At 37.2% G+C, this 26852-nt stretch overlaps 1 protein-coding gene across 6 annotated transcripts in view; it reads left to right on the forward strand.

The window, feature by feature from the left end:
• Inpp4b (inositol polyphosphate-4-phosphatase type II B) overlaps nucleotides 1-26852 on the forward strand; it is a 739919-nt gene that overhangs the window by 579392 nt on the left and 133675 nt on the right. For all 6 annotated transcript variants that reach the window (XM_036187401.1, XM_036187404.1, XM_036187402.1 and 3 more), the window contains one exon: nucleotides 12201-12309. In XM_036187401.1, coding sequence (XP_036043294.1) covers nucleotides 12201-12309 — 109 coding nt within the window. The remainder of the gene's footprint in view (nucleotides 1-12200; nucleotides 12310-26852) is intronic.

The raw sequence follows: 26852 nt of genomic DNA on the forward strand, positions 1-26852 counted from the left end.
CCCTCAGAGATGAAACAAAACAACACTGCTGGTGCTTTTCCTGGGATAGTTATAAATGTGGCACCTGACTTGAGTTAGAGATGAAAACTCAGAGCATTGGCTCTCTAAGTAGCATTCATAATGCCTGAAGGGTAATCACTTTGTGACTGCTTTAATTGGAAAAAAGAAAAGTAGGAAACGAACTCTCTATTGTTATCTTTGGTAGAGGCCTAAACTCCAGAATAAGCAGTATCCTGCTTATCTGCTTTGGTAACTATTAACAGCAACAATCTCTTTCTTGTGAGGACAAGTGAGCTGGTGAAAGTAAGTCAATAGCAAGTGGTGTAATATTTTGTTTGACCTCTTGTCTAGGAGAAAAGTGTGGGTTCTCAGAGCACAGCTGAGCTGGATCTCAAGTGACTGATGCAATACATTTATTATTGTTCTGTGAAATCCTTACTGATTCTTCTATTATTATTACACCCATTTAAGATGTTTGTATATGGGTGTGGTATGTATAGTATGTGGGTATATGTGTGCATGTACTACCATAGCACCTAGGCAGAGGTCAACCTGCAGGAATCATGTTTCCCTTCTACCAGGCACCAAACTCAGGTCCTGGAACTGGTGACAAGTGCTTTTTAAACAGTGAGATACCTCTTAGCCCTCCTTCTCATTGAAAATAAAATATTTTAAATTTTCCTCCTAAGTCCCTTTAACTTATTTATCTATCAGTCTTATTTTATGCTTTGTTTTTGTTTTTAATTTTTTCTTTGAGACAAGTTTACATGTAGACCAGGCTGGCCTCAAATTTACTATATAGATGAGGTTTCTGATCCTTATGCCTCCACCTCCTGTGGGATTACAGTGTGTGCCCACACCTTTCACTTTATTATGTCCTGGGGATATGATGGCAGGATCAAAGCATTCAAGAATTCTTCCTTGATTGCTCTCTGTCAATAATTTCAGCATTAATAATATGGAATGGTTTTAAAGCCACCAGACACTAAAGTGTAGGATCTTACATTGAAGAACTATCACCATGTATTTTTCCTAAAGCTAATGTGAAATGATGTTTATGGTGCAGTCAAAGTCTATGCCTTTCAGCAGCAGATTTGAATGTGAATTAGAGCTGTACGAACTTTTACATATGGCCTGGGTCCTTCATTTAATCCGTTACGTCAGTATGGCTCTTAATATCATTTACAATTAGGTGAGATGGCCTATGTAAAACATCTGAAGCAACATAGGAATAGCAGTTTATTATGTTGGCCTCTGATATCATGAAGCCAAAATGTATCCATGCATGTCATCAAAACCATTAAAACTAGAGAAAACTGAGATGCTAATCAAAGACAAATATGTCTTGAAGTAGGAAGTGGCCAGGATTAAGGAAGAGGTGAACTAGAGAACCATTTGGAACTGTTTTTACACACAAGTACTTAATGGCAGGCACAGTAAAGTTGGAAGAAGAGAGTAATTTTGACTCTTACCATGGACAAATGATAGTGTCTTAGTCTTTACCCATGTATACCATATTGAGCCAAATGGGTACAGATTTGGGTTCAGGCTGAGTTAGTCATTATAATATTTAGTAATGATTCTATATATAATTTTATTATAAGGCTGTATTATCAACAGTGCTTTTTTTTTACTCCATATCTCTTATAAAAATTTATATTCTATGACATGTTCTAAAATATTATCTGAAAGATAAACTGTAGTGGAGTAGGATGAATGCACTATTTTTAGCCTCTGATTCTCTGAAAAACAACTGGAGACTAAAAGGCAGGAATTTAGAAAATCAAACAAAACCTCGTTCATTATTCAATTTGGCTTGGCATGCATGCATACTGGCCTCCAATGACTACCATAATGAAATACCTGAAGCAACCAGAAATCCAAGTGTCAGCCAGGCCATGTACCATGTGAGCCTGCAGGGAGCCCTCCTTCATTGTTAGGTGGTTTCTGACCTTTCTTGCCACTTTTTTACTGATATGAATATTCACTTGCTACTCCTGCAGCCTTACATGTTGCATGCATCTCTCCTCTATAACACTGTCTCTCTCCCTCCCTCTCTCTCGCTCACTAGCTTTCTCTCAGATTTCTTTAAGAACACTGGTCTTATTGGGCCAGGGCATAGCCCAGTGATCTGTCATTAACTTGAAAGTGTTGCAAAGACTCTGTTTTAAGGAGTGGTTTGATCGTGGGCAGATCCTTCCAATGCAAGGCTAATGTCTAGCTCTTGAATCGGGTGACTGAGCAGCACCATGGTTGTGATGTCTCCTACTGACAAATGAGATAACCTGCAGTTAACTTCAGATTCCCTCACTCTACTAATTTTTCATTTTTATTAATGACCTAAGTGTAACAAATATCCCCAATAGAGATGCTAGACACCGATGAAGCCACAGACAATGGTAACAGAAACAAAATCTCCAGAAGGAAAATTATAAGTGCTTCGGTGTATTTTATTTTTAGAGTCTATCACTTACAAACATTATAAAATACATATTCTTATAATAGTATAATAATCTGTTATAATTCCTTTATATGTTGGATATAACAAAGTACTATATTGGAGGTTAAAATGTAATGAATTCAAATGAAAGCAATTGTTTTTCTTTAAAGAAGTAAAACTTTAGTGTTAGTTAAGTTACACTTAATCCTGTAATTGAGCAGCAACATTTTGGCAGGTCTATTTGTAATGTATATCATTGAATTCTTTTATGTAACTGCATTATTAATACATTACTAATTTTGGATACTAGAGCTCTATAAATCTTAAATACATGACCAGAATTTTATAATTTTATTCTAGTTTTTTTAGGTATAACTTGTTAAAGGGCCACGATGCCAGGGTATGTGCAACAGGAAGGGGAGAAAGAGTGGGGGATACAGAAAGAAAGACCCTAGAGTGAACACTTGACCCAACTTGACTCAATGAATCTGTCTTGTGGGTTCAACATTTAGTTTCCTGAGGCAACCCTGTTAATGAGTTTAACTCTAACCATATTCTAGTGAAGCAACCATTGGTTATCTTTTCAATGTTCCTTCATATCTGTTCTTTTGTTGTGAAGAAATACCATGACCAAGGCAATTTATAAATAAAAAAAGCATTAATCGGGGGCTTGCATAGTTTTAGGGGCTTAGTCTATGATCGTCATAGCAGAAAGCATGGAAGCAGGCATGAAAAAATAGAGCTGGAGTGGGAGCTGAAAGCCTATATTGTATCTGTAAGATAAAGGTATTGAGACAAAGCAAGACTGGACCTGGTGTGGCCTTTTGAAACTTAAAGCCCATCCCCCACTTATACAGCTCCAACAAGGCCATAACATCTAGCCCTTCCTAATCACTCCACCAACTGGGAATCCAACCTTCAAACATATAAACATAAGGGGGGTATTCTCATTCAAACCGATATCATGGAAAGCAAAAATGAGAGATATACCACTAAAGCCAACCAGAAAACTAGAGCCTTTTAGTTGCTAATTGAGTCCATAGGGGAAGGGCCAGCTCTGGGTTTGTATAAAATAAAATAAAACTTGCAAGCATGCTGTACAGACATGCACATTCATTGGTTTTCCTTGTTAGTTATTTCAAGTGGTTACTATTGAAAGTACCTTAAATAATGTCTGTCTAAAAATATTTTAAAAATATTAATATCATGAGAGTGAACTTAGAATCAGATTCAACACCAATTAGATTTTTCAATGAAACTGAGAGTATTAGCTCCACGAGGAAGAAGCAAACAAGAGGGGCTGTTAGAGTTTCCTCAACCCTGAATCTCAAGAGTCAGGATGCATCATCTCCTCAGTATGGATAATCTTTCTCAGGTTAGTTCAGTGATGATCCCAAATTGTTTGAGCTAATTAGAAACACAAACTCACCAACTTCTGCTGATTCATGTCAAAGGGATTTGTGTGCCATTTTGAAGTCAGGGATTAGGTTTAAATTGTTCCTTGATATGAGATCATCATGCATAGATTTTTCTATTAACACATTTTTATAGCTGAAGAGATTTTAATGAGATCTCCTGTAAAAACAGAGCTATTTCATTTCTATTATTAAATGCCATTTAAAAGCTACAAGAAATTCTATTATGAATTCTCAAATAAATCTGGTCTTTGTAACTTGATGAAGCTTACTCACTGAAACTCTGCTTCCCTTTGGCATGGGACTTATTGCTGTTTCCACAAAACCAAATTGTTTTTGAGATACATGTAATGGCAATGAAGGAAGGCACACTGTAGACAAATTTCTAAATGGTCTTATTAAATAAAAAAAAAAAACCCATGGAGCCAAATATAGGGGTGAAAGCCTTAGAGAGACCAGGGAAATAGGGAGAGCTACCAGCCAACCTTACCTCACCAACGGCCAACCCTACCTCACCAACTCTGCAGCTTCCAAATTAGAGCTACTTACTGTCTACCTATGCCTTTATATGCCTTACTGTTGTGCCCTCTCATTGGCTCTTAGTCCAGCTACCCCACTTCCTTGTCACTGTCTGTACAGACCTTCAGGTCTCTATCGTTGGTACTGGGATTAAAGGCATGTGTCACCACGCTTGGCTCTGATCCCTGGTATGGCCTTGAACACACAGAGAATCCTGCCTGCTAAGTGATGGGATTAAGGGTATATGCTGCCTGACTTTGTTTACTTAAAATGGCTGGCCTTTTCCCCCTATCTCCAGAAAAGCTTTATTTATCAAAGGACAAATAAAATATCACCACATTTCCCCTTTTGTGTCTAATAAAAATAAAAAAATTTAAAGAGTTATAACTAATATAAGAAAAACTATATACAATAAGTACAATAACTGTATATAATATATACAAGCAATAAATACATCAACAATGTCTGGTCCATTTGCATTGACCAATTCAGAGAAAATGTTCCATTATCTATCCTATTTTTGGTGAATCCAAAATATATCTAATTCACCTTTTATCCTAACTTATATTACCAACAGAAAACTATCTTATGATGTCTTTCAAACCTACACACTTAACACCTCTTAGTGAGTTTCTTTTCTGAATTTCTTAACAAGGAAAACTGTAACTAGAGCTATCTAATCTTTAACTCCCTCAGAGAACCAAGAAGGAAGTAATATTTCCTAGTAAAACAGTAAGGGCAAACAAGCGACTTTCAAAAAAATGTGAGCTGACAGAAACAGCCAGCTGCCTGGACAGTCACCCAAGGTTTCTCCTCACATTGGGGCATTTCTTTGGCCTACAGGTTTAGCATATCTGATAGTCTCATTTGTGAAATAGGATGTACACAAGGCCTACAGCTCAACCTTACATTTGGTGTGAGTCTTCCATATGCCAGATAAACTTGAACTCCACCAGTGTCCTGTCATGATTCAGGTTTTTAATTTCTGGAAATTGCTGGTGTTTTAGGAATTTGGCTGCCCATTCTTCTTGGCTTGTAGGTAGCTTCATCTCCTTTACTAAATGCCAGTCTACTATTGAGAGGTTAGACTCCATCAGTCTAGTTACTCCTTCAAGAATAACTGTTTCAGCTACTGTTCCACTGCACACCAGAAGCCATTGGTCCACTGCCTATTCAGCTGCCTTCAAAGAAAGGGGCACTGTACCTTTTCCAGATTGCAATGCCACTGCAGCAGTGGTGCCATATTACCCTGGCCTCAGAGGATGCCTGTTGCCAAAGCTTCAACTACAGTTGTCTTGGCAAAGATTGGTAGTATTTTGTTTTGTGTCCTGTTTGTCCATTTTGGATATCATATTGTCCTCAGTCAGTATGAGAGCACTTTGTTGTCCAGTGGCTAACTTTTGCCACAATGAAAGTTAACTCCATATGCATTTTCTTCAATGCCCATGTCTTTTCTGAAGTAGATTGGTGCTGCCAGGAGTAGACATGTCTCATGGTGATAAAAAAAAGGGGAAATATGTTATTAAAACAATTTAAATGCCATATTTTATAGATCTCTGAAGAGTTTGAAGATGACCTGTCTATCTAAAATATATGGGCATCAAAGACACTCCATATGGAGTTTATCTTCTTCTTGGCAAAAATAGCCATTTGGGCAAGAAACTGTTCTTGCCTGGACTGCTTGACAAAAGGTTGTATCAACTGGACATTCAGGACCCATAGAAAGGTGACCACTGAACTTTGCAAGGCAAAATGGTCCTTCAGGTTCCTGCTTTGCCGAAAAAACTACCAGATATTCTACAGGACACAGAGAAAAATGACTGAGAGACTCTAGGCATATGGGCTGAAAATAGATGCCCCAACATTACAGAAAAACTTTGGATGACTGTCCAGGCAGGCAGCTGTCTCTGTCATTCTAGATTTTTTAAAGTTGCTTACAATGCTCTTCCTGTTTACTTGGATAATATTATATCCTTCTGAGGTCTTTGATGTAGTTGAAGACTAGATAGCTATAATTATGGCTTTCTGTGATTATGATTAGAGATACGGTAGATATGAAACTTTAGACTCATAAATATAGGCTAGATAGAATATTTTCTTTAATTTTACAAAATACAAATAGACTAGATATTGTAATTATAATTCTTGTTTGTTATATGTAATTTTACTATGTTAAAGTTAAAACCTTCCTTTTTACTTAAAAAGAAAAGGGGAAATGCTATAGGGTAATGCTTTTGTAGACTGGTTTAATAAAATGCTTATTGGCCAGTAGCTAGGCAGGAAGTATAGGCAGGATAAGCAGACAAGGAGAATTCTGGGAAGAGAAAGGCTGAGTCAGGAGATGCTAGCCCGCCATCCAGGGAGCAACATGTAATGACACACAGGTAAAGCCATGGAAAACGTGGCAACATATAGATGAACAGAAATGGACTGAGTTTAAGTGCAAGAACTAGTCAGTAGTAAGCCTGAGCTAATGGTCAAGGAATTTTAATTAATATAAGCCTCTGTGTGTTTAGCTGGGTCTGAGCAGCTGCTGACCAGGTAGGACATAGGAAAACATTCAGCTACAGCACATTTTTAAAGAAAGACAAAGGGCAGGATGCTTTAAGAACTGTTTTAAAAGTTTTCTATGAAACACCCCACCTTTTTTTTAATGATTATCTGTTGATACCAAAATCTGAAGAGTTCTGTCATACATGACTAAAAACTGTTCAAATTATAAAGATACACAAAGAGTGGGTAAATAAGAATAATTTAAACTAATAGTACCTTTCCTGGTTATTAAATTGCTACCTTTCAATTTGTATTTTATTATATGAATGATTCTATTCTATCTGCTCTTGCCTAGAGAAAAACAATCAATTGTAGTTAATTTTGATTTTGAAGGAGTATGGTTAAGAATAAATGTGGCTCTTTAATTGGACATCTTTCTTCATTATTCTGAGACCAGGAAATTAACTACCTACATAGATCAATCTGCTACTTTGTAGTAACTGCAAGTGAAATTCAAGGCTCTGGGACCCAGAGAGAGAAACTTAGTTGTTCAAACTGTTCTCAGATGAGTGTTCCAAATACTAAGCTTCTCTTAGATAATAATTTTGTGAGTTCCATTGAAAATATTGGCTTTTAAGAAACTGAGTGATCTTCTTTGAATGTGACAGACTCTTTGATTTTAAGTTAAGGATTATATACTGTATACAGTGCACTGTTTTCCAGACCATGAGACAAAGTTCACATACCCATATCTGTAGCTGTAGAACAAAGCTGTTTGCTTATCCTGAAATCTGTGTTCATTTGAGGAAAAGATTCAATAGTATTTTCTAGTTGGTGTCTTTAGTGTTTCTTTTTGTGTCTTAATGCTGAAATTTAAAAATTCAAATAAACCTTTTAAATTGTGAAATAAGAAAAAGCTTTACTATCAAAACTTATGAACATAGAATAGATTCATAATGATCCAGTCTTTCTAAGCATTGAGTCTGGCTGAGAGGCAGAACCAATTTACCTTTACACACAGGAATGCAGGCCAGAGTGAGACCTTAAATGCTTCTTCAGTACCCAGACACAATTTTAGGTGTCCTGTACAAGAGACTGCATTAATGGAATGTCACAGGTAAATAGAGACTTGGGAAAGGAAAAGAGACACCATTTTAGAATTTAGATAAAGTGCTGATCCTGCATCTCGATGATCTAACATGTTTCTACAAAGGTCAAATGTGAGGGATGTTTTAAGGTCTTTTCTCTCTTTAAAATATATCTAGTGATGACTTAGAATTTCTTTTGCATTGGTTATGCTTTGATATTTTTAATTTAAAAATAATTTTTAAAATTTAGATATGAATTTTATGTCCTTTTTAATTCATAAATATTGATGCCATATTTAACTTGAGCATTAAAGTTTTTAATGTGAGCATGTGGAAGTCAGAAATGAACATTGTATTTCTTCTATTACTTCTATCTTTTTTATAATTTTAAAATATTTTACAAAATTATTTTTCTCATACTAGGTTTCCACATAATCCCCCAAAGCGCCTCAATTCCAGCTCTCTCTCTCTCTCCACTCTCTCATTCCCTCACCTCCCCACCTGAATCCTCCCACTGCCACTGTAGTACCCCACCCCCCAGTCAACTTATAAAATCTATGACTCCTCCCCAGGGAGATCCATGTTGTCCCCCCTAGAGCCTTCCTCTTTATATAACCTCTCTGGGTCTGTGGTCTGTAGCTAGATTATCTTTTACTTAACAGCTAATATACACATATAAGAGAGTATTTACCATGTTTGTCTTTCTGGATCTGGGTTACCTCATTCAGGATGATTTTTTCTAGATCTATCCATTTGCTTGTAAATTCCATGATGTCATTGATTTTAACAGCTGAGTAATACTCTATTGTATAAATGTACCACACTTTCTTTATCCATTCCTCAGTTGAGGTAGTTTCCAGTTTCTGGCTATTATGAATAAACTCACAATGAACATAGTTGAGCAAGTGTCCTTATGGTAGCATGGAGTGTCCTTGAGTATATGCCCAGGAGTGGTATAACTGGATCTTGAAGTAGATGAATTCCAATTTTCTAAGGACCCACCATATTGATTTCCATAGTAGCTGTACAAGTTTGCACTCCCATTTTAAATTCGATTATTTAGTTTTCTAAATACCTAGTTTCTTGAGTTCTTTATATATTCTGGATATTAAAACTCTAGTGGATGTTAAGTTGGTAAAAAAAAAAAAAATTCCTATTCTATAGGCTGCTGCTATGTCCTTTGCCTTACAGAAGCTTTTCAGTTTTATGAGGTCCAATTGATTTTATTGATCTTAGTGCCAGCACTATTGGTGTTCTGTTTAGAAAACTGTCTCCTCTGCCAATGTGTTCAAAGCTATTCCCCACTTTCTCTTCTACCAGGTTCAGTATATGTAGTTTCATGATGAGGTTCTTGGATCCACGTGGAGTTGAGTTTTGTGCAGGGTGATAGATATGGATATATTTGCATTCTTCTACATGCAGACATCCAGTTTGACCAGCACCATTTGTTGAAGATTTTTTTCTTTTCTTCTGTGTGTATTTCTGGCTTCTTTGTTAAAAATCAGATGTCCCTAGAAGTGTGGAAATATGTGTGTGATTTCAATTTGAGTTCATTGATCCACCTGTCTGTTTTTATGCCAGTACCATGCATTTTTATTATTATCTGTCTGTAGTACAACTTGAAATCAGACATGGTGATACCTCCAGCAATTTTTGTTGTTGTTGTTCTTTTGTTTGGACTATCCTGACTTTTTTGTTTTTCTATATAAACATTAGAGTTGTATTTACATCATTTCCTCCTCCTCTTTTTCCCCCTCTATCCAACCCCTCCAGAGTACTGCTCCTTGCTCATTCAAATTCATGGCCTCTTTTTAGTTGTGGTCACAGTCACACACACACACACACACACACACACACACACACACACACACGCACACATGCACACAAACACAGTTTTTCCTAAAGGTTTAAATGCATCCTGCTTAGACCATATATTGTTAATTGTATGTATATGTTTTCAGGTTGAGCATTTGGTAATGAGTAGCCACTTAGTGTGCTCTTTTCTATTGCTTTTTTTGGTTCCTGGCATTTCACCTTCAAGAAGAAGCATAACTTGAACTTGATTTTTATTAATATGTAAATCTTCCCTAGAATTTCATACACTCTACCTTCTTTTGTTTTTAATTTATTTTTACTTTCTTGTAAATGTGATAATAAATGACACTTAAAATTCTCAAGCTGATAATTTCATTAAGTGAATGGGACAAGGAGGGCTATTCTTAATAAACATTCAGAAACACTGTTTTTAAAAAATGCAAATGCTGCAATTTTTTGATAAATCTATTTCTTACAAAGGTGTGGGTCATAAACAAAGCTAATTCATGTGAATAGGAGGGCTGATTACATATGCCTATATGTTGATAATTAGAGTTAACTTTCTTAATGATAGAGAAAGAGGATACACATAAATTTAAATGTAGAAGAAAAGAACCCAGAGTCAGTTTTATAGTTCTGTATTGAAGTCAAGGATATCAGTATGACTCACATTTCTGTTGTTTGTCAAGTATAAATAAACAGATGAGTAAGTAACACAGATGTTGGTGTGCAGTAGTGAATAAGTATACAATGTTTCCCTGTTCTGTCCATTCACAGGGATGGTGACATTCCAATCGGGGAGAGCACACCCAATTCTCAGGGCTCAATTCATACCTTTTATTTTCTAATCAAAAGATGATACTTTTTCCTTGAATCTTGAACACTTGTGGCTTTCTATAATGGTCCCCATTTAATGAAAAGAGAGGAAGAGAGGGGTAAGAGTTTCTCTTATCTATGAGTATAAGGATGTATATTAAGAATGCAATTAGAGATTATACTGGTTTGGGAAATTGGCAGTAGTAGGTTCTTCTCTATGGTCCCTATCACTACAAGTGGTTGACTAGGTTTCAGTGCTAAGCATGCATTTCCTGTACTGAGCAGGTCTAAAGTCAAACTAGGTAGCTGTTGGTTACAGCCCATATATAATTTCCACTACCATCCTTGATAATCTCTTGACATGCTAGTCATTGTGGTTTATAGGTTTCACAGCTGAGTAGGACCATTGGTTGCCTTTCTCTATGGCACTACTAATACTATGAAAGCTAATCCTTAGGATAAGATTCCTTTTCTTAACCATAAGTTTAACTCTCTGGGGTAGGAAATAATTAAATTTCTTATAAAACAATTATTCTTCTATCTTAAGAAATATTATAATTTTGTTTATTAGTGACTTTTCAAAAGTTAAAAAGTTATCATCATGTTGTAATTATTATTACCATTAATTGATTGTTAAATCTATGATGTATGAAGTTTTGGGTTACATTGAAAAAGTATTTTATTCTCCTGATCCTTTATTTTTAGAGTGGCGATGTTCTATTGTAAAACAATAACAATTCAGATGGATCTAGACTGAATAATTTTGAAGAAGCAATAAAACAATTTATATTTTCTCAGTAAGCCATATCTCAGAAACAACCAATATGTCAATATCAAAATCAATTTGAGAAAGACCTCCTATAAAATTAGATTTCTCTACAAAAATGTAGTTTAAATAGAGAACATACACTCTGCCTTCCATATCTTTCATTTGAATATAAAATGATGGCATGTTTTGAAGCCATAATATTCAGGATCAAAAGATTGAATTTCAATTTAAATGTATGGATTTATTTTTATGGAAAGAAAAGTATCTGCATGGAAAATAAATGAGACATTTTACATTCTTCTATGTTATGTAAGACATTACAAAAGTATGTATTCCAAATTGTGTACATTTCAGAGTAGGAAAGCAGGAAATGACTGGATAGATTTTGTTTTTAATGTGATTGCACTGTTCTGCCCTTGAGCCAAAATAAATTAATATTTTTAGTTCTTCTCTTTGAAAACTTTGGTTGAGAAATTGTTCATTATTGTTGAATTTCAGTATGATTGCAAATTAAATGATGCAAAACTCAATAAAGTAAAACACACAAAAGACCCATTAACATGTTATCTCAGTAAGTACATAGAGGGATGGAGAACATGCTGTTCTGTGGTGTAGCATATAATTAAGATGCAGTCATAAATCTTGGAAATATTATAACTTGTTGAGGTGTACAGTTAGCTCTTAGAAAGTTTTATTAGTTCTTCTTACCCCCTTGAGATGAGAGTTCGTAGTTACTCCTACAAACTGAAACAGCATAATTTCTAAAACTTCCTGAAGAGTGGATACTTTAGTGCAGGAGACAAGTGTTTGCAAAGTGTTCATCTCCTTGCCTGTTTTCATTCCAGATGCTCTCTATGATGTCATCACTGTAGGAGCCCCAGCTGCCCATTTTCAGGGATTTAAGAATGGAGGTCTTCGAAAACTACTCCACAGATTTGAGACAGAGAGAAGGAAGTAAGTAAAGAAAGAAAAAAGACAAACATTGTATTGATGATATTATCTTTCCTTTGAATAAGACTATAGACAAAGTTAGTATATTGAAGATCAATCCATCCTAATGAATAGTTCTTAACATTTTTACCCAGCAAGTAAATGAAAGTTGTTGAATTTCTCTAACTTACTTAAGAATAGACTAGAACCCACAAACTTCATGAATGGGCTTTCTGAGAGCTCTGCTGGCAGAATATTGTCCTGAAAGCCAGGCTGCTCAATGGGAGACTCTGGTACCACTGTTACTCACTGGAGAAAAATAGTGTGCAGACTGATAACCTGGTATAACCATGGAGACAAAGATGCTTGATGACGAACACAGATCTTTCTTTTTTCTTTCATTTTTCAGTGATGCCCCTGTAGGTGATTGCTGCCTTGGGCTGAGACACAATGTAAAGCTGTCCTAATCTTTAACTGTGTCATTTGTAAAGGAGAGCTGTCAATTAGATGGCTAAACTAACACTGGAAGCTTAGTTACTTAGGAAAAAGAAAGCATGAATCTAAAACAGTATTTTTTTTAACAATTTGCATTACTATTTCTCCACTTTTGCTTATTAACTACTTTTAAATGCTGCTTATTAAAGTGTCTGCTGCAGCAGCATATGCCCTCTCTCATCCCATATTCAGGAGAACTTACCTTGTAAATTTCTCTAGCTATGACTACATTCATGCAAGCCATAAAAAAGATATTGGGTTTAGAACAATTCTTTCCCCTCACAATAGTGGTTTTGCTTTGATTAGAAACATCCAAACTGAAAGCTATGGGGAAGCCATTCTACAATGACAGGTGGTTTTATAACTATTAGACACTTTATGTGAGTGACAAACCAAGAACTTTTAAACATTTGAGCACATTCGTCACACAACCATCCATTTATTTCCACAGAGGCCAGATGTTTCAGAAGAAAGCATTCTGAACGGAATCACTGTATTTCCAGTACAGATGTATTTTCCTTCTTTCCCCTCCTCTTCTTCAAACTACAAGTTTTCACATCATACTCATATAGTATCAGCTGTAGTCCTTGTTCCATTTCTTTAGATTTTCTTCACTGTTCATTGTGTGTCTGTAATATTGTATCACATGGGAATCATAGAGTTCCCATCACTGTAGTCCTAATGAAGTCCTGTCCTATGCCTGGGCTTCTCCTTACTGTCTATGCCCTGCTTCCAAATCTTTCTGTTGTAGAAAGTGGTTCTGTTTCCTTGGGACATTGGGGAGTAATAGTCAGAGTTCCAGTGGTAGGCCCTGCAGGGAAGGAATTTATCTCCTGCAGGGAGTGGGAAGTCAGTTTAAACCACACAGACTCCAAGGAAGAGGGGATGCTTTGTGTTTACTGAGGTGTGAGTGGCAGGTGGTGTTCTGGCCATGGTCCTCCTGCGGAGAGGTGCTCTTCATGGTCTCCTTCTGTACATGCCTCTGGTTGAAGGGCCATGGCTTGTGCATTCATCCCCAAAATGGGCAGATGTAACTCCAAGAAGCAAGATTCACTGGGCTACCAATCTCACCAGTTCTTGGCTTTCTTTTAGTATTATTTTATTACTATGACTTTTATTGCTGGTGTTGACATTTTTCTGCTCTGAGGCATTCTCTGAAACCAAAATAACAGTGTATAGAGGGCAAAGAGAGTAACAAGAGAGATTCATTGTCATTTTACCTTCTACATCCCAAGGCCCCCAAACCACTCTGCCCTTTTTCTTCTGCCCCTTAGAGTTCTTAGGAGTACTACATTTTGTGTGGAGTGGTTTATTGTGATATGCAGAAGTTAAAAAGTTGCTATTTCTACTCTCCTGTCTGGAATTGGAAATTTCTTATTGACTTAGTAATTTTATATTATTTATTTTTCAACCAACAATATTTTAAAGATAATAACAATATAATTAAAAGACTCAAAACCTATGAATATACAAGACATCCAGAATCTAGTTGAATGCAAATTGTCAGTATGTGAGATGTAAGGCATAACTCTACAATTTCATAATTTATCATTGTATGCAATTGACAAAGACAATTGTTGAGTTCATCTTTGCATGCTGAGACATGTTTATGTTTGAAATATCTGCATAAATATACGATGTCTTCACTAATCACTTCTCACTGGGAAATTGCACTTAAGGGCATAAATGAAGGATGAAACTTAAGGTAAATGAAAAGATATGTTCAGTGCTTTTAAACATTGATTTCTTTGGAATACTCATGTGTTAAATATCCTTTTGTTGCTGTTTTATTTGTAAAATACACTAAAATGGTTATCAGTGAACTTAGTGTCAATCAAAAAGTACTGAGCTCCAGGGAAATATACGGATCAAATACAACTGGCTGATGACATATATAATTGAAAATGCTTTAGGGCTACTCATTAAAAGCCAGCCTGAGCAAACTCAACATCAAAAGAGCTGTCACACTATTCATATATTCCTGAAGCCTTTTGCATCAACAGATACTGTATTTTTAGTGAGAGACAATGCAAGGAAGTATATCTCAGAATATAAAATTAATAACTAGAAGTTGAATTTTGTAAGGCAGAGAATCACTTTAAATGATGGAACTCTTCTTGGTCTTCTATGCTTTGATACATGGGTAAAGATGGGCATTTTAAGCCATGATTTGGGGAAACTTTCACTGCCATTGTATTATTTTATCTTTATCTTCTTCTTGGACATTCTATGTGATATTAACCAATGACTTGACACAATCCAGAGTTTTCTGATAGTAGACTCTTCTTCCCCTAGTAGTGATCAATAGTCACCAGCTCCTCAGCTAGGGGTGGGTGCCTGTGTGCCATTACTCCATACTTACTGGAATATTTACTGACATGATCTTGTATATGCACAGTAGATATAAGTTCATGAGTGCATTAGTCCTGTTCTCTCCAGAAGACACTGTTTTCTCAGGTCCTCCCCAACCTCCAGCTCTTACAATTCTTTATCCCTCTTTTAGGATTTCCCCTAAGTCTTAAGGCAGGTGTGTGAAATACTTGGCCCACTGATGAGTGAATGCCCTTTGTTTTTAAAACAGCATACGTCTTTTTGTTTCTTTGGGAGTTGTGTCCAAATATACCCAAACTAATTTGTTTTAAAAGTTCAGTCTCTGAACCTTTAGTTCAAATTCATATTGTCCATTTTCAAGTGCACCTTTAGTTTCTGCTTTCAGAAAGAACATATTCCATTAAAAACTTTCTTGTAAGTGGTTTAATGAAATCGCATAGGCACAGTGAAAATAAGGCCAGGTGGAAAGCCTATGACAATCCCTTTTCTTTTTCTTTTGCACTGAGTCCAGTTGCTGGAAATAATGTCATTTTGAAGGAGACAGTGATGTAATTTTTGTGTTGACTATGATTTGATTCCTTGAAGGGTCTATTTTCTACTTGCTGTGAGTTGGTTCTCAGTGGCTACTTCTAGCTCACAGTTCAACTGATCTTTTAGCAAATACAAAACTCTTTCTGCCAAACCTGCAAATGTGGCTTTTCTGCTCAAGGGTGCTTCCCTGTGCACAGCCTCTATACATGATGCCAAATGTTTCTGAAGGAAAGGGCGTTGTCTTTTATCTACAACTTGGGAAAGGTAGATACTCACTTCTAAGTACATAGTCCTGCCATGGCTTGGGAATATAGGGAACTTAAAGACAAGGCTTGAAGAGCACAGATGGAATGTGGTACATGGGGTCAGAAGTGTTTTCAGTAATTTGCATGTGACCCTAAATGAATTTTAAATGTTATTTTCTCCTTTGTAAAATTCCTGTTTTAGTTGGATATTATGTTTGCCAGTAGCATACAATTCAGACTAAAGGAACATATAGTTGAGATCCTAAATTGTGATTGACTGTTTTTCTAGTCCTATAATTTTTTCTGTTCTTTATTTTTGGGCAAGCAGAAAATTTCATCTCATAGATAGTTCATAAACGCCAATCTCTGCTTGAATTTGAATTCTAGCTCATTTTTTAAATTTATTTATTTTGATTGGTAGTATTCATTTTGATTGCTATGTAAAACGAATTCTAACTCATTTAATTGCCTTTGTGACATTAATGAAATTACCACACCATTCTATACATTAGTTTTCTCATTTGTAAAGTTGAAATTAGGTTTATTACCCTGTGAGGTTGTTTTGGAATTTTGGTAATACTTATAATTGTCCCTTGTATATGGTGAAAACTTATTTGTTTTTACTATTATTATATATTGTTATATACAACATATAAATAGCTTTATATCGATTAAAGTACTTCAGTGACTCGTCAATCCATGTTTAAATTTCATTCTTTTGTGCATGTGCCATGCATGTACATATTTATGTGAGGCTGTGCACATACGTATAGAGACCAGGGTGGTCACTGTGTCTTCCTCAGTTGTTTTCAATCTCATCTTATGAGACAAAATATCTATCTCACTGGAGCTCATTAACTCGGTTGGGCTGTCTATCTATGCAACAAGGCTGCTGGTGTCTGCACTGAGGTTGCACATATACATATACACACAGAGCTTTTTAGGTAGGTGCCAAGGATTTGAACCTAGGTCCTAATGATTTCATAGCAGGCCCTTCACCATCTAAGCTGTCTCTCCAGGTTCAGATTTTATACTCTCTAAAATTTGTCTTGTATTTTATTGATTGGACATAAGTAGACCACAGATTTAAATTATTTCTAATTAGTTTTATAATCACTTATACTCCCAAAATATATCCTTATTCATATAATTCTGGAAATTTCTATTCTTATTCATAAATTCTTGTACAAAAGATGCATAAATTTCAGAGATGATATTAAATTGCCCTTTGAAAAAAGCATTAATTTCCATAAATACGCAGTTTAAAACTCAGTCTCAAACATTGAGCTTCAGACACTGTCGTACATTACATCCAGATTTAGAAGGACTGACTTGTAAGATGTGTGTGTGTGTGTGTGTGTGTGTGTGTGTGTGTGTGTGTGTGTATGTGCGCGCCATGTGCATGTAAAACCACCCATAGGTAGCTCTACTTCCCTTGTACCCTCAAGGTGGCCATATCAAGTCATTTCAACTTCACTGGCTTTCACATCTCTTCTCCTGAGGGTTCTTTGTCTTGAAGCAAGCACAAAATATAGCCCTCCACCCCACAAAAAACAAAAAACAAAAACAACCCTGCATTGTCATCCACTGAGAGGTTCCACACGGAGGTCAGCAAATTCTTGGCATCCCTGCTCCCTTTGCTTAATTTTAATAGAAGAAAAGATTGAACATCAGTTCTGCTTCCAAACTTCTCCATAAGTCTTTCATTCACTAATGAATTATGGGTTAAGATAATCCTGACCCACAGAGCACTATCTTCTAGGTGTTCCTCTGCCAAGGAAATTCATCACTCTCCTTGCTTCTCAGCTGGCATTGATCCAACCATTTGGTTGATTTTGTCTGGAATGACATTTCTATAAGGCAAATATAATTTTGTAATTTAATAATTTCAAACAATTTGGCCATTTCTTACTTGAAGGTTATGATCTGAGATGCATATTGTGCTTTAGTGTTACCTTTTCCTCAAGGGGTGCATCCCTAAACCCATGGAGAATACATTAAACCTCAGATAGATCCAGACCATTTTATTGTACTTCTTCACACATACACATATGATAAAGCTGAACATATAAACATGGAACAGAGGAAGAAGGAGGAGGAGGAGGAAGAAGAGAAGGGGGAGGTAGAGAAAGGGAAGGAGAAGAAAGAAGGAGAAGGAGAAGGACTAATAATAAAATAGAACGCTAACAATATGTTGTAATAAGGTAACCAGTATTCCTGATAGTTGGGTCTATTTTCAGTAAAATAAAGTTTACTTGCTCACAGGCTCTAAGATATCCTGATAGTTGCACTGATATCCAGGAAAGCTACTAAGGGTCTGTGATCAAGTGGGATGTTCAGCACTCTGCAGAGAGGGATGGAGCAGCCATCAGCAAGCAGAGCAGGGTGGTCCAAGACCCCATCTCACTACTAAGAAATTTGTGTAACTTTAAAATTATCTGAACCATCTATTTCTGTAATTTTCTATTTAGATTATGGTTGACCATAGATCATTGACAGTATGAAAAACAAAACTTGGAAGGAGGAGTATGTTAGGCAGTTTTCTGAGTTAGAAATCCTGAGATAAACAACTTAACAGCAATTGAGGTTTATTGTAGCTCATGGGTTCACAGATTTCAATCCATATATTTGTTTCCCTTGCTTCTGAGCCTGTGGTAAGGAGAAGGCTATTCATGTTAAGATGAACAGGAAGCAGATTGAGGGGAGGATATAGAGACCTGATATACCCAACAAATGCATGTCCTCACACATTGACATACTTTCCCTTCCAGAAATTTCTAGAACTTTCCATAATAGAACTACAAGCTGGGACCAAGCATTCAACACACAAGCACTTTGCAGTACATCTGACATTGGAACAATAACACAGGGGTTCTCTTTCATGTGTAATTTTTCTTTTTTCTTAAAAGCTTTCTTTTAAGCTCCCTCTCTCGCACTTAACACTCCCATCCCTCTCTCACACAGTGCCCTCCACAGCAAACCAGCATGGGCATCCACACTCACTGCCACAGATCCTACCTTAAGGCTGGGCACTGACTAGAAACCCAGTCTGATTCTGTAACTAAGACATCTGCTTTCTGTAGCCAGAAGATTTCCTGTGTCCCAGCTGGTCAGCGGTCGGGACAAATCTCTCCCACTCACATCCCCCAAGTAAACACACCGAGGCTTATAATAATTAAAATTGTTAGGCCATTAGCTCTGGCCTACTATTGACTAGCTCTTACACTTAAACTCAACCTATTTCTGTTCATCTATATGTTGCCACATGTTCTGTGGCTTTACCTGTGTGCCATTACAGACCTAGACAGTGGGCTGGTGTCTCTTCCTTTCTTTTGGTCTCTCCCTTTGAATTTCTTGCCTGCCTCTAAGCTGCCTTGCCATAGGCCAAACAGCTTTATTTATCAATCAATCAGAGCAACATATATTCACAGGGAACAGAAAGACATTCCCCCATCAGCATTCAGCCCCTAGTGTGAGCATCCTTCTAGACAAGGCTTATTCTGAAAGCATAGACTATGTTATCTACCATACAGGTGTTGGGTGCACTGACAAGGTTAATGATGGAGTGAATACATGAAGTTCCCTATGAAGTCAGTCACTCTTCCTGTAGTGACGGATGTGACTGAATGAAGTAATGATGATAAGGACACACAGTGTGTAACAGGAATCTTAAAAGTTCTTATTAATAAAATCAAACCTGAGGCCAGGGTGAAAGCTGGAAGATCAGAGACACAGAACAAGCCACAGCTTCCTCACCTTGCCAGTATCTCAGCTGGTCTTGTTTCCTCAGACTGCAAGCTTCTCTGAGTCCTCATCCAAATAAATCTCAGCTGAACTGTGCTGCTCAAAGCCTAAAAGCTTAACCAGCCAAATGCTGCTAGTTTCTGGCCTTATATATCTTTCTCTTTCTGCCATCACTCCCTGGGATTAAAGGCTCACTTTCGGGGATTAAAGGCGTGTGTCTCCATGATGGCTGTATCCTTGAACTCACAGAGATCCGCCTAGCTCTGCCTCCCAAGTGCTGGGATTAAAGGCATGCACCACCACTGCCTAGCTTCTGCTATTGCTTGCTCTGACCCATTTTCTAGCCACCATTTTAGGCTCTGTATCTAGTGGCTGTCTGTTCTCTGACCCCAGATAAGTTTATTAGAGCGCACAATATTTTGGGGAACACAATACCACCACAACAGTGGGATCAGGAATCAGAATCAGAAACATGGACTTGTAGAAAGTGTCTTATATACAAATGTACAAAATGTCTTGTAGTCCTAGACAGCAGCCACAAGGCATGTGTTACAAAAGTGTTCTTGCACCCATCTCACTAAGCAGGGAAATATACAGTTATGTGTTCTAAAGAAGAAAGATGGGAGTTTTTATAAAAGCTACCCAACTTAATGGCTGACAATTAATAATACCCCTTATCCACTTTCCACCTAACATTTGAAAGTTGGAGATTTGCTCCAATACCTACCAGTAGCTTGGGAGACCAAGTGTGTTCTCTTGTTTAGGCAGGAAGCACCATATGATAGTTCAAAGTTTTGAGAAATGAAATTGTTAAAGAAAAAGACTTACACATTTATAAATGACAATATGTAAATAACTCTAGAAGTTTTGATACTAAATTTGTCAAAATAGCACTGTGTAAAAATAACAAAACAAGAAGAATTTGAATTGTGAGGTTTCAGAAAACCGTTCATCCTTGGTCCTCATTTGCAATGCAAATATATGGCTGATTCCTCCTGATTTACCACACTGTTGCTGCAGCTGAATTGCTGGAAATCATAAATAAAAATCCTACATTTTGACAACTGACATTAAGTAAAGGAGTCATAGTTTACTTAGAAAAATAATTTAAATGGTTTTATTTTATAACTCAGTGTCTTAATTGCATATAGAAGTTAGGAAGATTCTAGCTTTTAATAAGTTTGTATGTAGGTATATATATATATATAGTGGGTAGCCATTCCAGCCTTGGCCTGGAAGTTCCAACCCCCATTGAGGCTTTGGTAATGGTCACACCCACAAGGTGGGGCTGAGATATATGTATAATGCAGACACACATAAAGAGAGTAAAGAAGGACAGAAGGAGGAATCAAAGGAAAGATGCCAATCCACAGAAAGATTAGGAATTAAAACCAAAATATTGCAACAATAAACAAATTACCACAACCATTTCCTTTTGCTTATTTTGAAATGCTGTGAGCAGATTTTGTAGAGGACTTGCTTTCCATAAAGTAAAATAATACTGAATGAGAGCAGTGGGGACTTCCTTGCATGGAGATTTCCAGAATAATTCTTATAACTCTTCATTAATCTATATACTTAGCCATCATCATTTCAGAGGCAGCAAAAGAAAATAATTTACCATATCTAAAAACATTATTTTCCAGATTTAAAAAAAAAAATGTATCTAGGGAGGAGCCTGAGGTTCAGTTAAGAAAATCTGATACCCTTACAGAGGAGTCGAGCTTGGTTGCCAGAACCACATAAGGCAGCTCACAGCCACCTGTAACTCCAGGTCCAGATGATCCCAAAGCCTCTTCTGGCTTCCATGGGCAACAAGCACACACATGATGCATATATGATAAGCAGGCTTTCACATACACACATACATAACATACATAAAACAGCATTTAATAATCTGGGAAAAATCTCATTTTTGTAAGAATGTGATGAAATACTAACTTTAAAATGTACACATGAGATTTATGTCATGGGAAAAAATAGGCTTACCTAAAATGAGATGACTTATTGAAAAAAATCTATTAAATATGACTTTCCAGAAAAATTCCAGTATCATACTCTTGTCATGAGCATATAGAAGATAAAGATGACTTCAATTATGAGGTTGGCACAGGTGAAAAGAAAGAGAATCTGTACAATAGTGTCCAGAAAGAAGTGGGAATTGTCTGGGTTCTATGGGCTTATTAAGTTGGGAGGTGAGAATCCAGATGTAACAAGGAAGGAAACACAAAATTATATATACATACATTTCATAGGACACAAATCTATACATGTTAGTGAATATATTAGAAAAGTTAGCAAGTTTGCTGATTGGAACAGAAACCTTTCTTCCTCTGAAATAGTTGGTCTTTATTTCCTGATAGGTTGTAGATTGTGTGTGTGTGTGTGTGTGTGTGTGTGTGTGTGTGTGTGTGTGTGTGTGAGAAAACCTACTTCCAACAATCATAAAACCTTGAAGAACAGAAGCATCACTGACTGTGGGGATAAAATCTATGTACTGTGAAGTGAACCTCAGGGACTGAAGTTGAATGCTTAGTGAGCAATCTGTCACTGTGGACATCCTCAGGACATTAGTGGACACTCAGAATTGAGAGTCCAACTTTGGAAAGTTTTACAAAAAAAAAAAAAAAAAAAAAAAAAAAAAAAAAAAGACACCCCGTACCCATCCCCCCAAAAGGTTCCTTCTTTTTTTTTTAATCCCATGTGGCCAGCCATAGTATGACATTTAGTGAACAGGAATTATAATATGTATCCTCTCACGGCCTTGCTGCTAGCTCTGACCATTTGCTTTTCTTAATTCATTGGTCAAGTAGCAGTCAGTAAATAATGTGTTGATTGTAATTTAGCATCAGATGATTCCCAAATTCTTTCTTTAGACTAATCTCTACTATAAACTAGAATCATAACCTTCTCTAATAAATAGTCTTAATTAGAAGATGAGAGATTTAATTTTAAATTATTATAGTGTGTACCTGCTATGATATTATTACATTGTAGATCTTTCCCATATTAATTATAGCTTCATAATTTTTAAAATCTAAAATGACTCAACACAATGCTCAAAAGATAGGCAAACATAATTAGGAGTTCAAGCTGTGTGAATATGAATGTTTACTCTAGAATCCATGTTCTACCACACATGCTAGTTGTGTGACCCAATCAAAGCCCCACCCAACCTCCACCTTCCATGTCTACATAATGTAATAGTATTTCTTCCTGGAGAGCTGTGGAAATAAAATAATGTAACCCATGGAAATATTAGTGTAATCCTAGACACATAAAGTATGGGCTCAATTATTATTTATTATACTGATGGTGAAAATATTTGGACTTTAGTTAAATCTATAGTATCAATTATTTGCTTTCTTAAACTTCCTCTTTACATTAGATTTAACAGGGAAAAAGTGAAATGGCTCATGAGTGTACGTACCTTCTATTTCCTCTATCCTTATCCATGGGCAATAATCACCATTTCTGTAATGTATGCTAAGGACATTGGTTTTTTTTTTTTAAAGAGATTTATCAAAATACAATTTACATATCATGAAGACAGCCTATTACATCTACGTGTATATAAGAGAGGCCATCACAGTTAAGAAGTCACAGTCAAGAGCTTAAAATTTAAAACAGGTAGGATGAGCCACTGAGAAGAGTAACCAACAGCCCCAGGAGGAGTAGAGCGGCTGACACCATCTCTTTGTTCGGTCTCCTTCCTCAGAAATGGTGGAATCAAGCGTTGATCAAAACATACCTGGAGCCTAAAGTTTCCAGGAGGGCATGCTTTGTTTTTGTTTTTGTTTTTTTCCACAAGGAGACTAGTTTGAAAAACAAAGACCAATTTAAGCACAGCTCCTATAAGTCATCTAGTTACATAAATGAGCCGACAGGGAGCAAAGAAAGCGAGTGTTATCTTTTCTAGTTCTTTTCTTAAGCCCCACATCCAACAGGAAAAAAAGCAGCCAAGGGGAGGTGGAGCAGTCTGATTACACCTTCAGGCATTTCAGATGCTCATTGTGAAGCCCTGTGAAGCCAGAAGGGTAGATTCAACTGACTGAGGTGGAAATTCTTAGGTGTTATTCCTAGGGTTTTCTTCTCAGTTAGACTAAGAGCATGCCTATGCCTGTTTGGATTCAAGACACACACACACACACACACACACACACATACACACACGTCTATGAACTGGGAAAACGTAAGTAAAAACCATCCTGAAATTTTCCTTTGGAGAATTAACTCTACCAAAGAGAGATTTACTACTCTAGAATACTTTGTTTTTAAATGTGTCGGCCCTGTCTTCTGCCATTCTCCCTGTGGCTTTCTTCTTCTTCTTCTTTCCTTTCCTGCCTGTCCTTCCTTTCTTAGCTACATTGTCCCACACTTCCATCGCCTACAATAGTAGTGAGGTTGAGCAATGGGTTAAGCAGTTTCCAGGGAGGGTAGAGGAAGAACAGGTAAGTTACAGTTAAGGCCTGGGCTATATGGACTTGGGTTGAGAATCTCTCTCTCTCTCTCTCTCTCTCTCTCCCTCCCTCCCTCCCTCTCTCCCTCCGTGTGTGTGTGTGTGTGTGTGTGTGTGTGTGTGTGTGTTTGTGTGTGTGTGTGTTTGTCTCCTATCTTTCAAGCCCTGAATAGAAGTAAAAATGTCCATATCTTATAGCACTTTTTCCCAATAGCCAAATGTAATGCTAGAGTGTGTGTGTGTGTGTGTGTGTGTGTGTGTGTGTGTGTGTGTAAAACTCTAGTGATAAGAGGTGATAGCCCTTTGCACCAGGATGTTTGTAGTGAGCATGGAAACAAGTGGTTGGATTCTGGGTTTATTTGAATGGACGCAGTGACTCTTATGATAACAGTAAGGGAGGAAGAGAAGCTAGCGGCCATGTCCTGAAGAACAGTGCCTGAGAGTCCAGCCAAGCTAGTTGTTGAGGATCTGAGCTGCCTGAGATCTCCTTTGGACATATTAAGTTGGAAATGCCCAAAGAAGTTTTGTTTCGGTTGGAGTTAGAGCTAGAGACTGCATTGAGAAACCCTTTACATGGCTGACAAAGTTAAACCGCTAGATCAAATGCTCAGGAATGTCAAATGGTTCCCCAAAATCCAAATCTCCAATGACTGAGACCTCAGTTTTGCTGGTACTAGGAGATGAAGAGGTAAGCTAGAGCAGCAGTAGGACACTAAGGTCATACATATGTACAAAATATGTAAGAGGGCATGTGTCCATGCTCTCATTGTAATTAGATTTGTATAAAGTCTAAGGACATACTTTAAATCACTTTTTTTCCATAAAAAATACAATGTGAAACCAATTTTGTAGCAGGAATCTTAAATGGTCTTATTAATAAAATCAAACTCGAGGCCAGTTATTGGGGTGAATGCTGGAAGATCAGAGAATCAGAACAAACCACAGCTTCCTCACCTTGCCAGTTCCTCAGCTGGTCTTGTTTCCTCAGACTGCAAGCTTCTGAGTCCTCATCCAAAATGAATCTCAGCTGAACTGTTGCTCAAAAGCCTAAAAGCTTAACCAGCCAAATGCTGCTAGTTTCTGGTCTTCACGCCTTATATATCTTTCTACTTTCTGCTGTCACTCCCTGGGATTAAAGGTGTGTGTCACCATGCTGGCTGTATTCTTGAACACAGAGATCTGCTTAGCTCTGCCTCCCAAGTGCTGAGATTAAAGGCGTGCATCACCACCACTATCCTCATGTTTAATATTGTGGCCGTCCTGTTCTCTGACCCCAGATAAGTTTATTTTGGGGAACACACAATATTTTGGGGAACACAATACCACCACACAATTTCAATTTCTAACATCCATAATTTGCTTTTATAGTCTATGAATTTTTTTTCCAAAAAATAGTTTCTTCTTGTTCTGGTTTTATCTTGACAGTTGACTCAAATGTTTGGATTGAGTCTAAATCTCAGACCACTATAAAACACTTAATTTTTTCTAGATAATTAAATTATATTCATAATTTCCCATTTAAGGAGCTAAAACTGTTAAAATATATGACATGCTTCAAGAGTAGGTCATTCAATAGTTAGATGAAATCTGTGCATACTCAGTATAATTTTGTAGATGATGATTTTTCTGCATGCTATATTGTGTCATCTTGGACAGCAACACTGGCCTCCACTGTGGAAAATGAATCTCTTGGCCTCATTAAGATGTCTGCTACATAGCAGCTTCAGAGGAGATGTGACTGAGTCACAAATGGCAGGATCTTGAGTTATGTCCCAGGCTTGACTGAACAGTCTCAGGGCAAGAGGATGAGGTCATCGAGAGGGTAAAGATGAAAGAGTGCTGGGAATGTCAGAAGAAGCAGTGGTTGTGGGGAGGAACCAGAGGATCTCAGAATACAGAGAGCGACAGTAGAGGTAGCCTGGTAAAACAATTCTAAGAAGTTGAGAGTAGCTTAAGTGAGGATTTTACCAGACTCCTCGCGAAGTGTGTGTGACCCAGCATTTACAGGGACATCAAAGACAAATCAGGGACGGTGGGTGTCTCTACTGATAGAGTTGTTCACTGGCATTAAAATCTCCCAAGGATGTATATTACAGTGCAGAGCCCACTGAAGCAAAGTCTCTTGGCATTGCAGAGAAATTCTAGATCCTTAAAAAATGCCAAAGGACCTTCCTTATTTGTCAGTGCACTTTATGCCTGCTAACATTTGGGTATCACTCACCTAAGGCACAAGAAAAAGAAAATATTTAGAATGATTTCTTGGAAACATATATATGAGAATCAGGTGGAGAATGCTAAGAATTATCAGGGCACAGAATGAGGAAAGGATAAAGGGAAAGTGGATGATATTAAAAATAACATCAGAGTGGAGTGTCCGAAAAGCAGAGAGGGGAGAGGCAGCCATCTCAAGGAAGGGATAGGAGAAAGAATAAGGAGCATCAGAAAAAATGTACTGAGAAAGAAGTTGTGTGAGCAGAAATATGGGAGAACACTGGCCATGGGCACTTTAGCTTTCTCAGGACTAAGCCACTGGGGAGCTTCAGCTTGACAGACCCCATAAGATCAGGAAGCAGACATCGTATCAGGAAAGTAGGCCAGTGAAGAGGGCCATCATGACCCACTGCACACCATTTTCTGTGTGTGGTGTGCAGTGAGTCCTGACCTCTCTAACCACAGCTGCTGGGTATGAAGAACCACCCCCCACTGTCATGCCACATGGATACCTTTGGACAATTCTTTTCTTTACAAAAGGAATGTGGAGT

This window comes from Onychomys torridus, chromosome 5 (assembly GCF_903995425.1).
Source record: "Onychomys torridus chromosome 5, mOncTor1.1, whole genome shotgun sequence".
Taxonomy (NCBI): domain Eukaryota; kingdom Metazoa; phylum Chordata; class Mammalia; order Rodentia; family Cricetidae; genus Onychomys; species Onychomys torridus.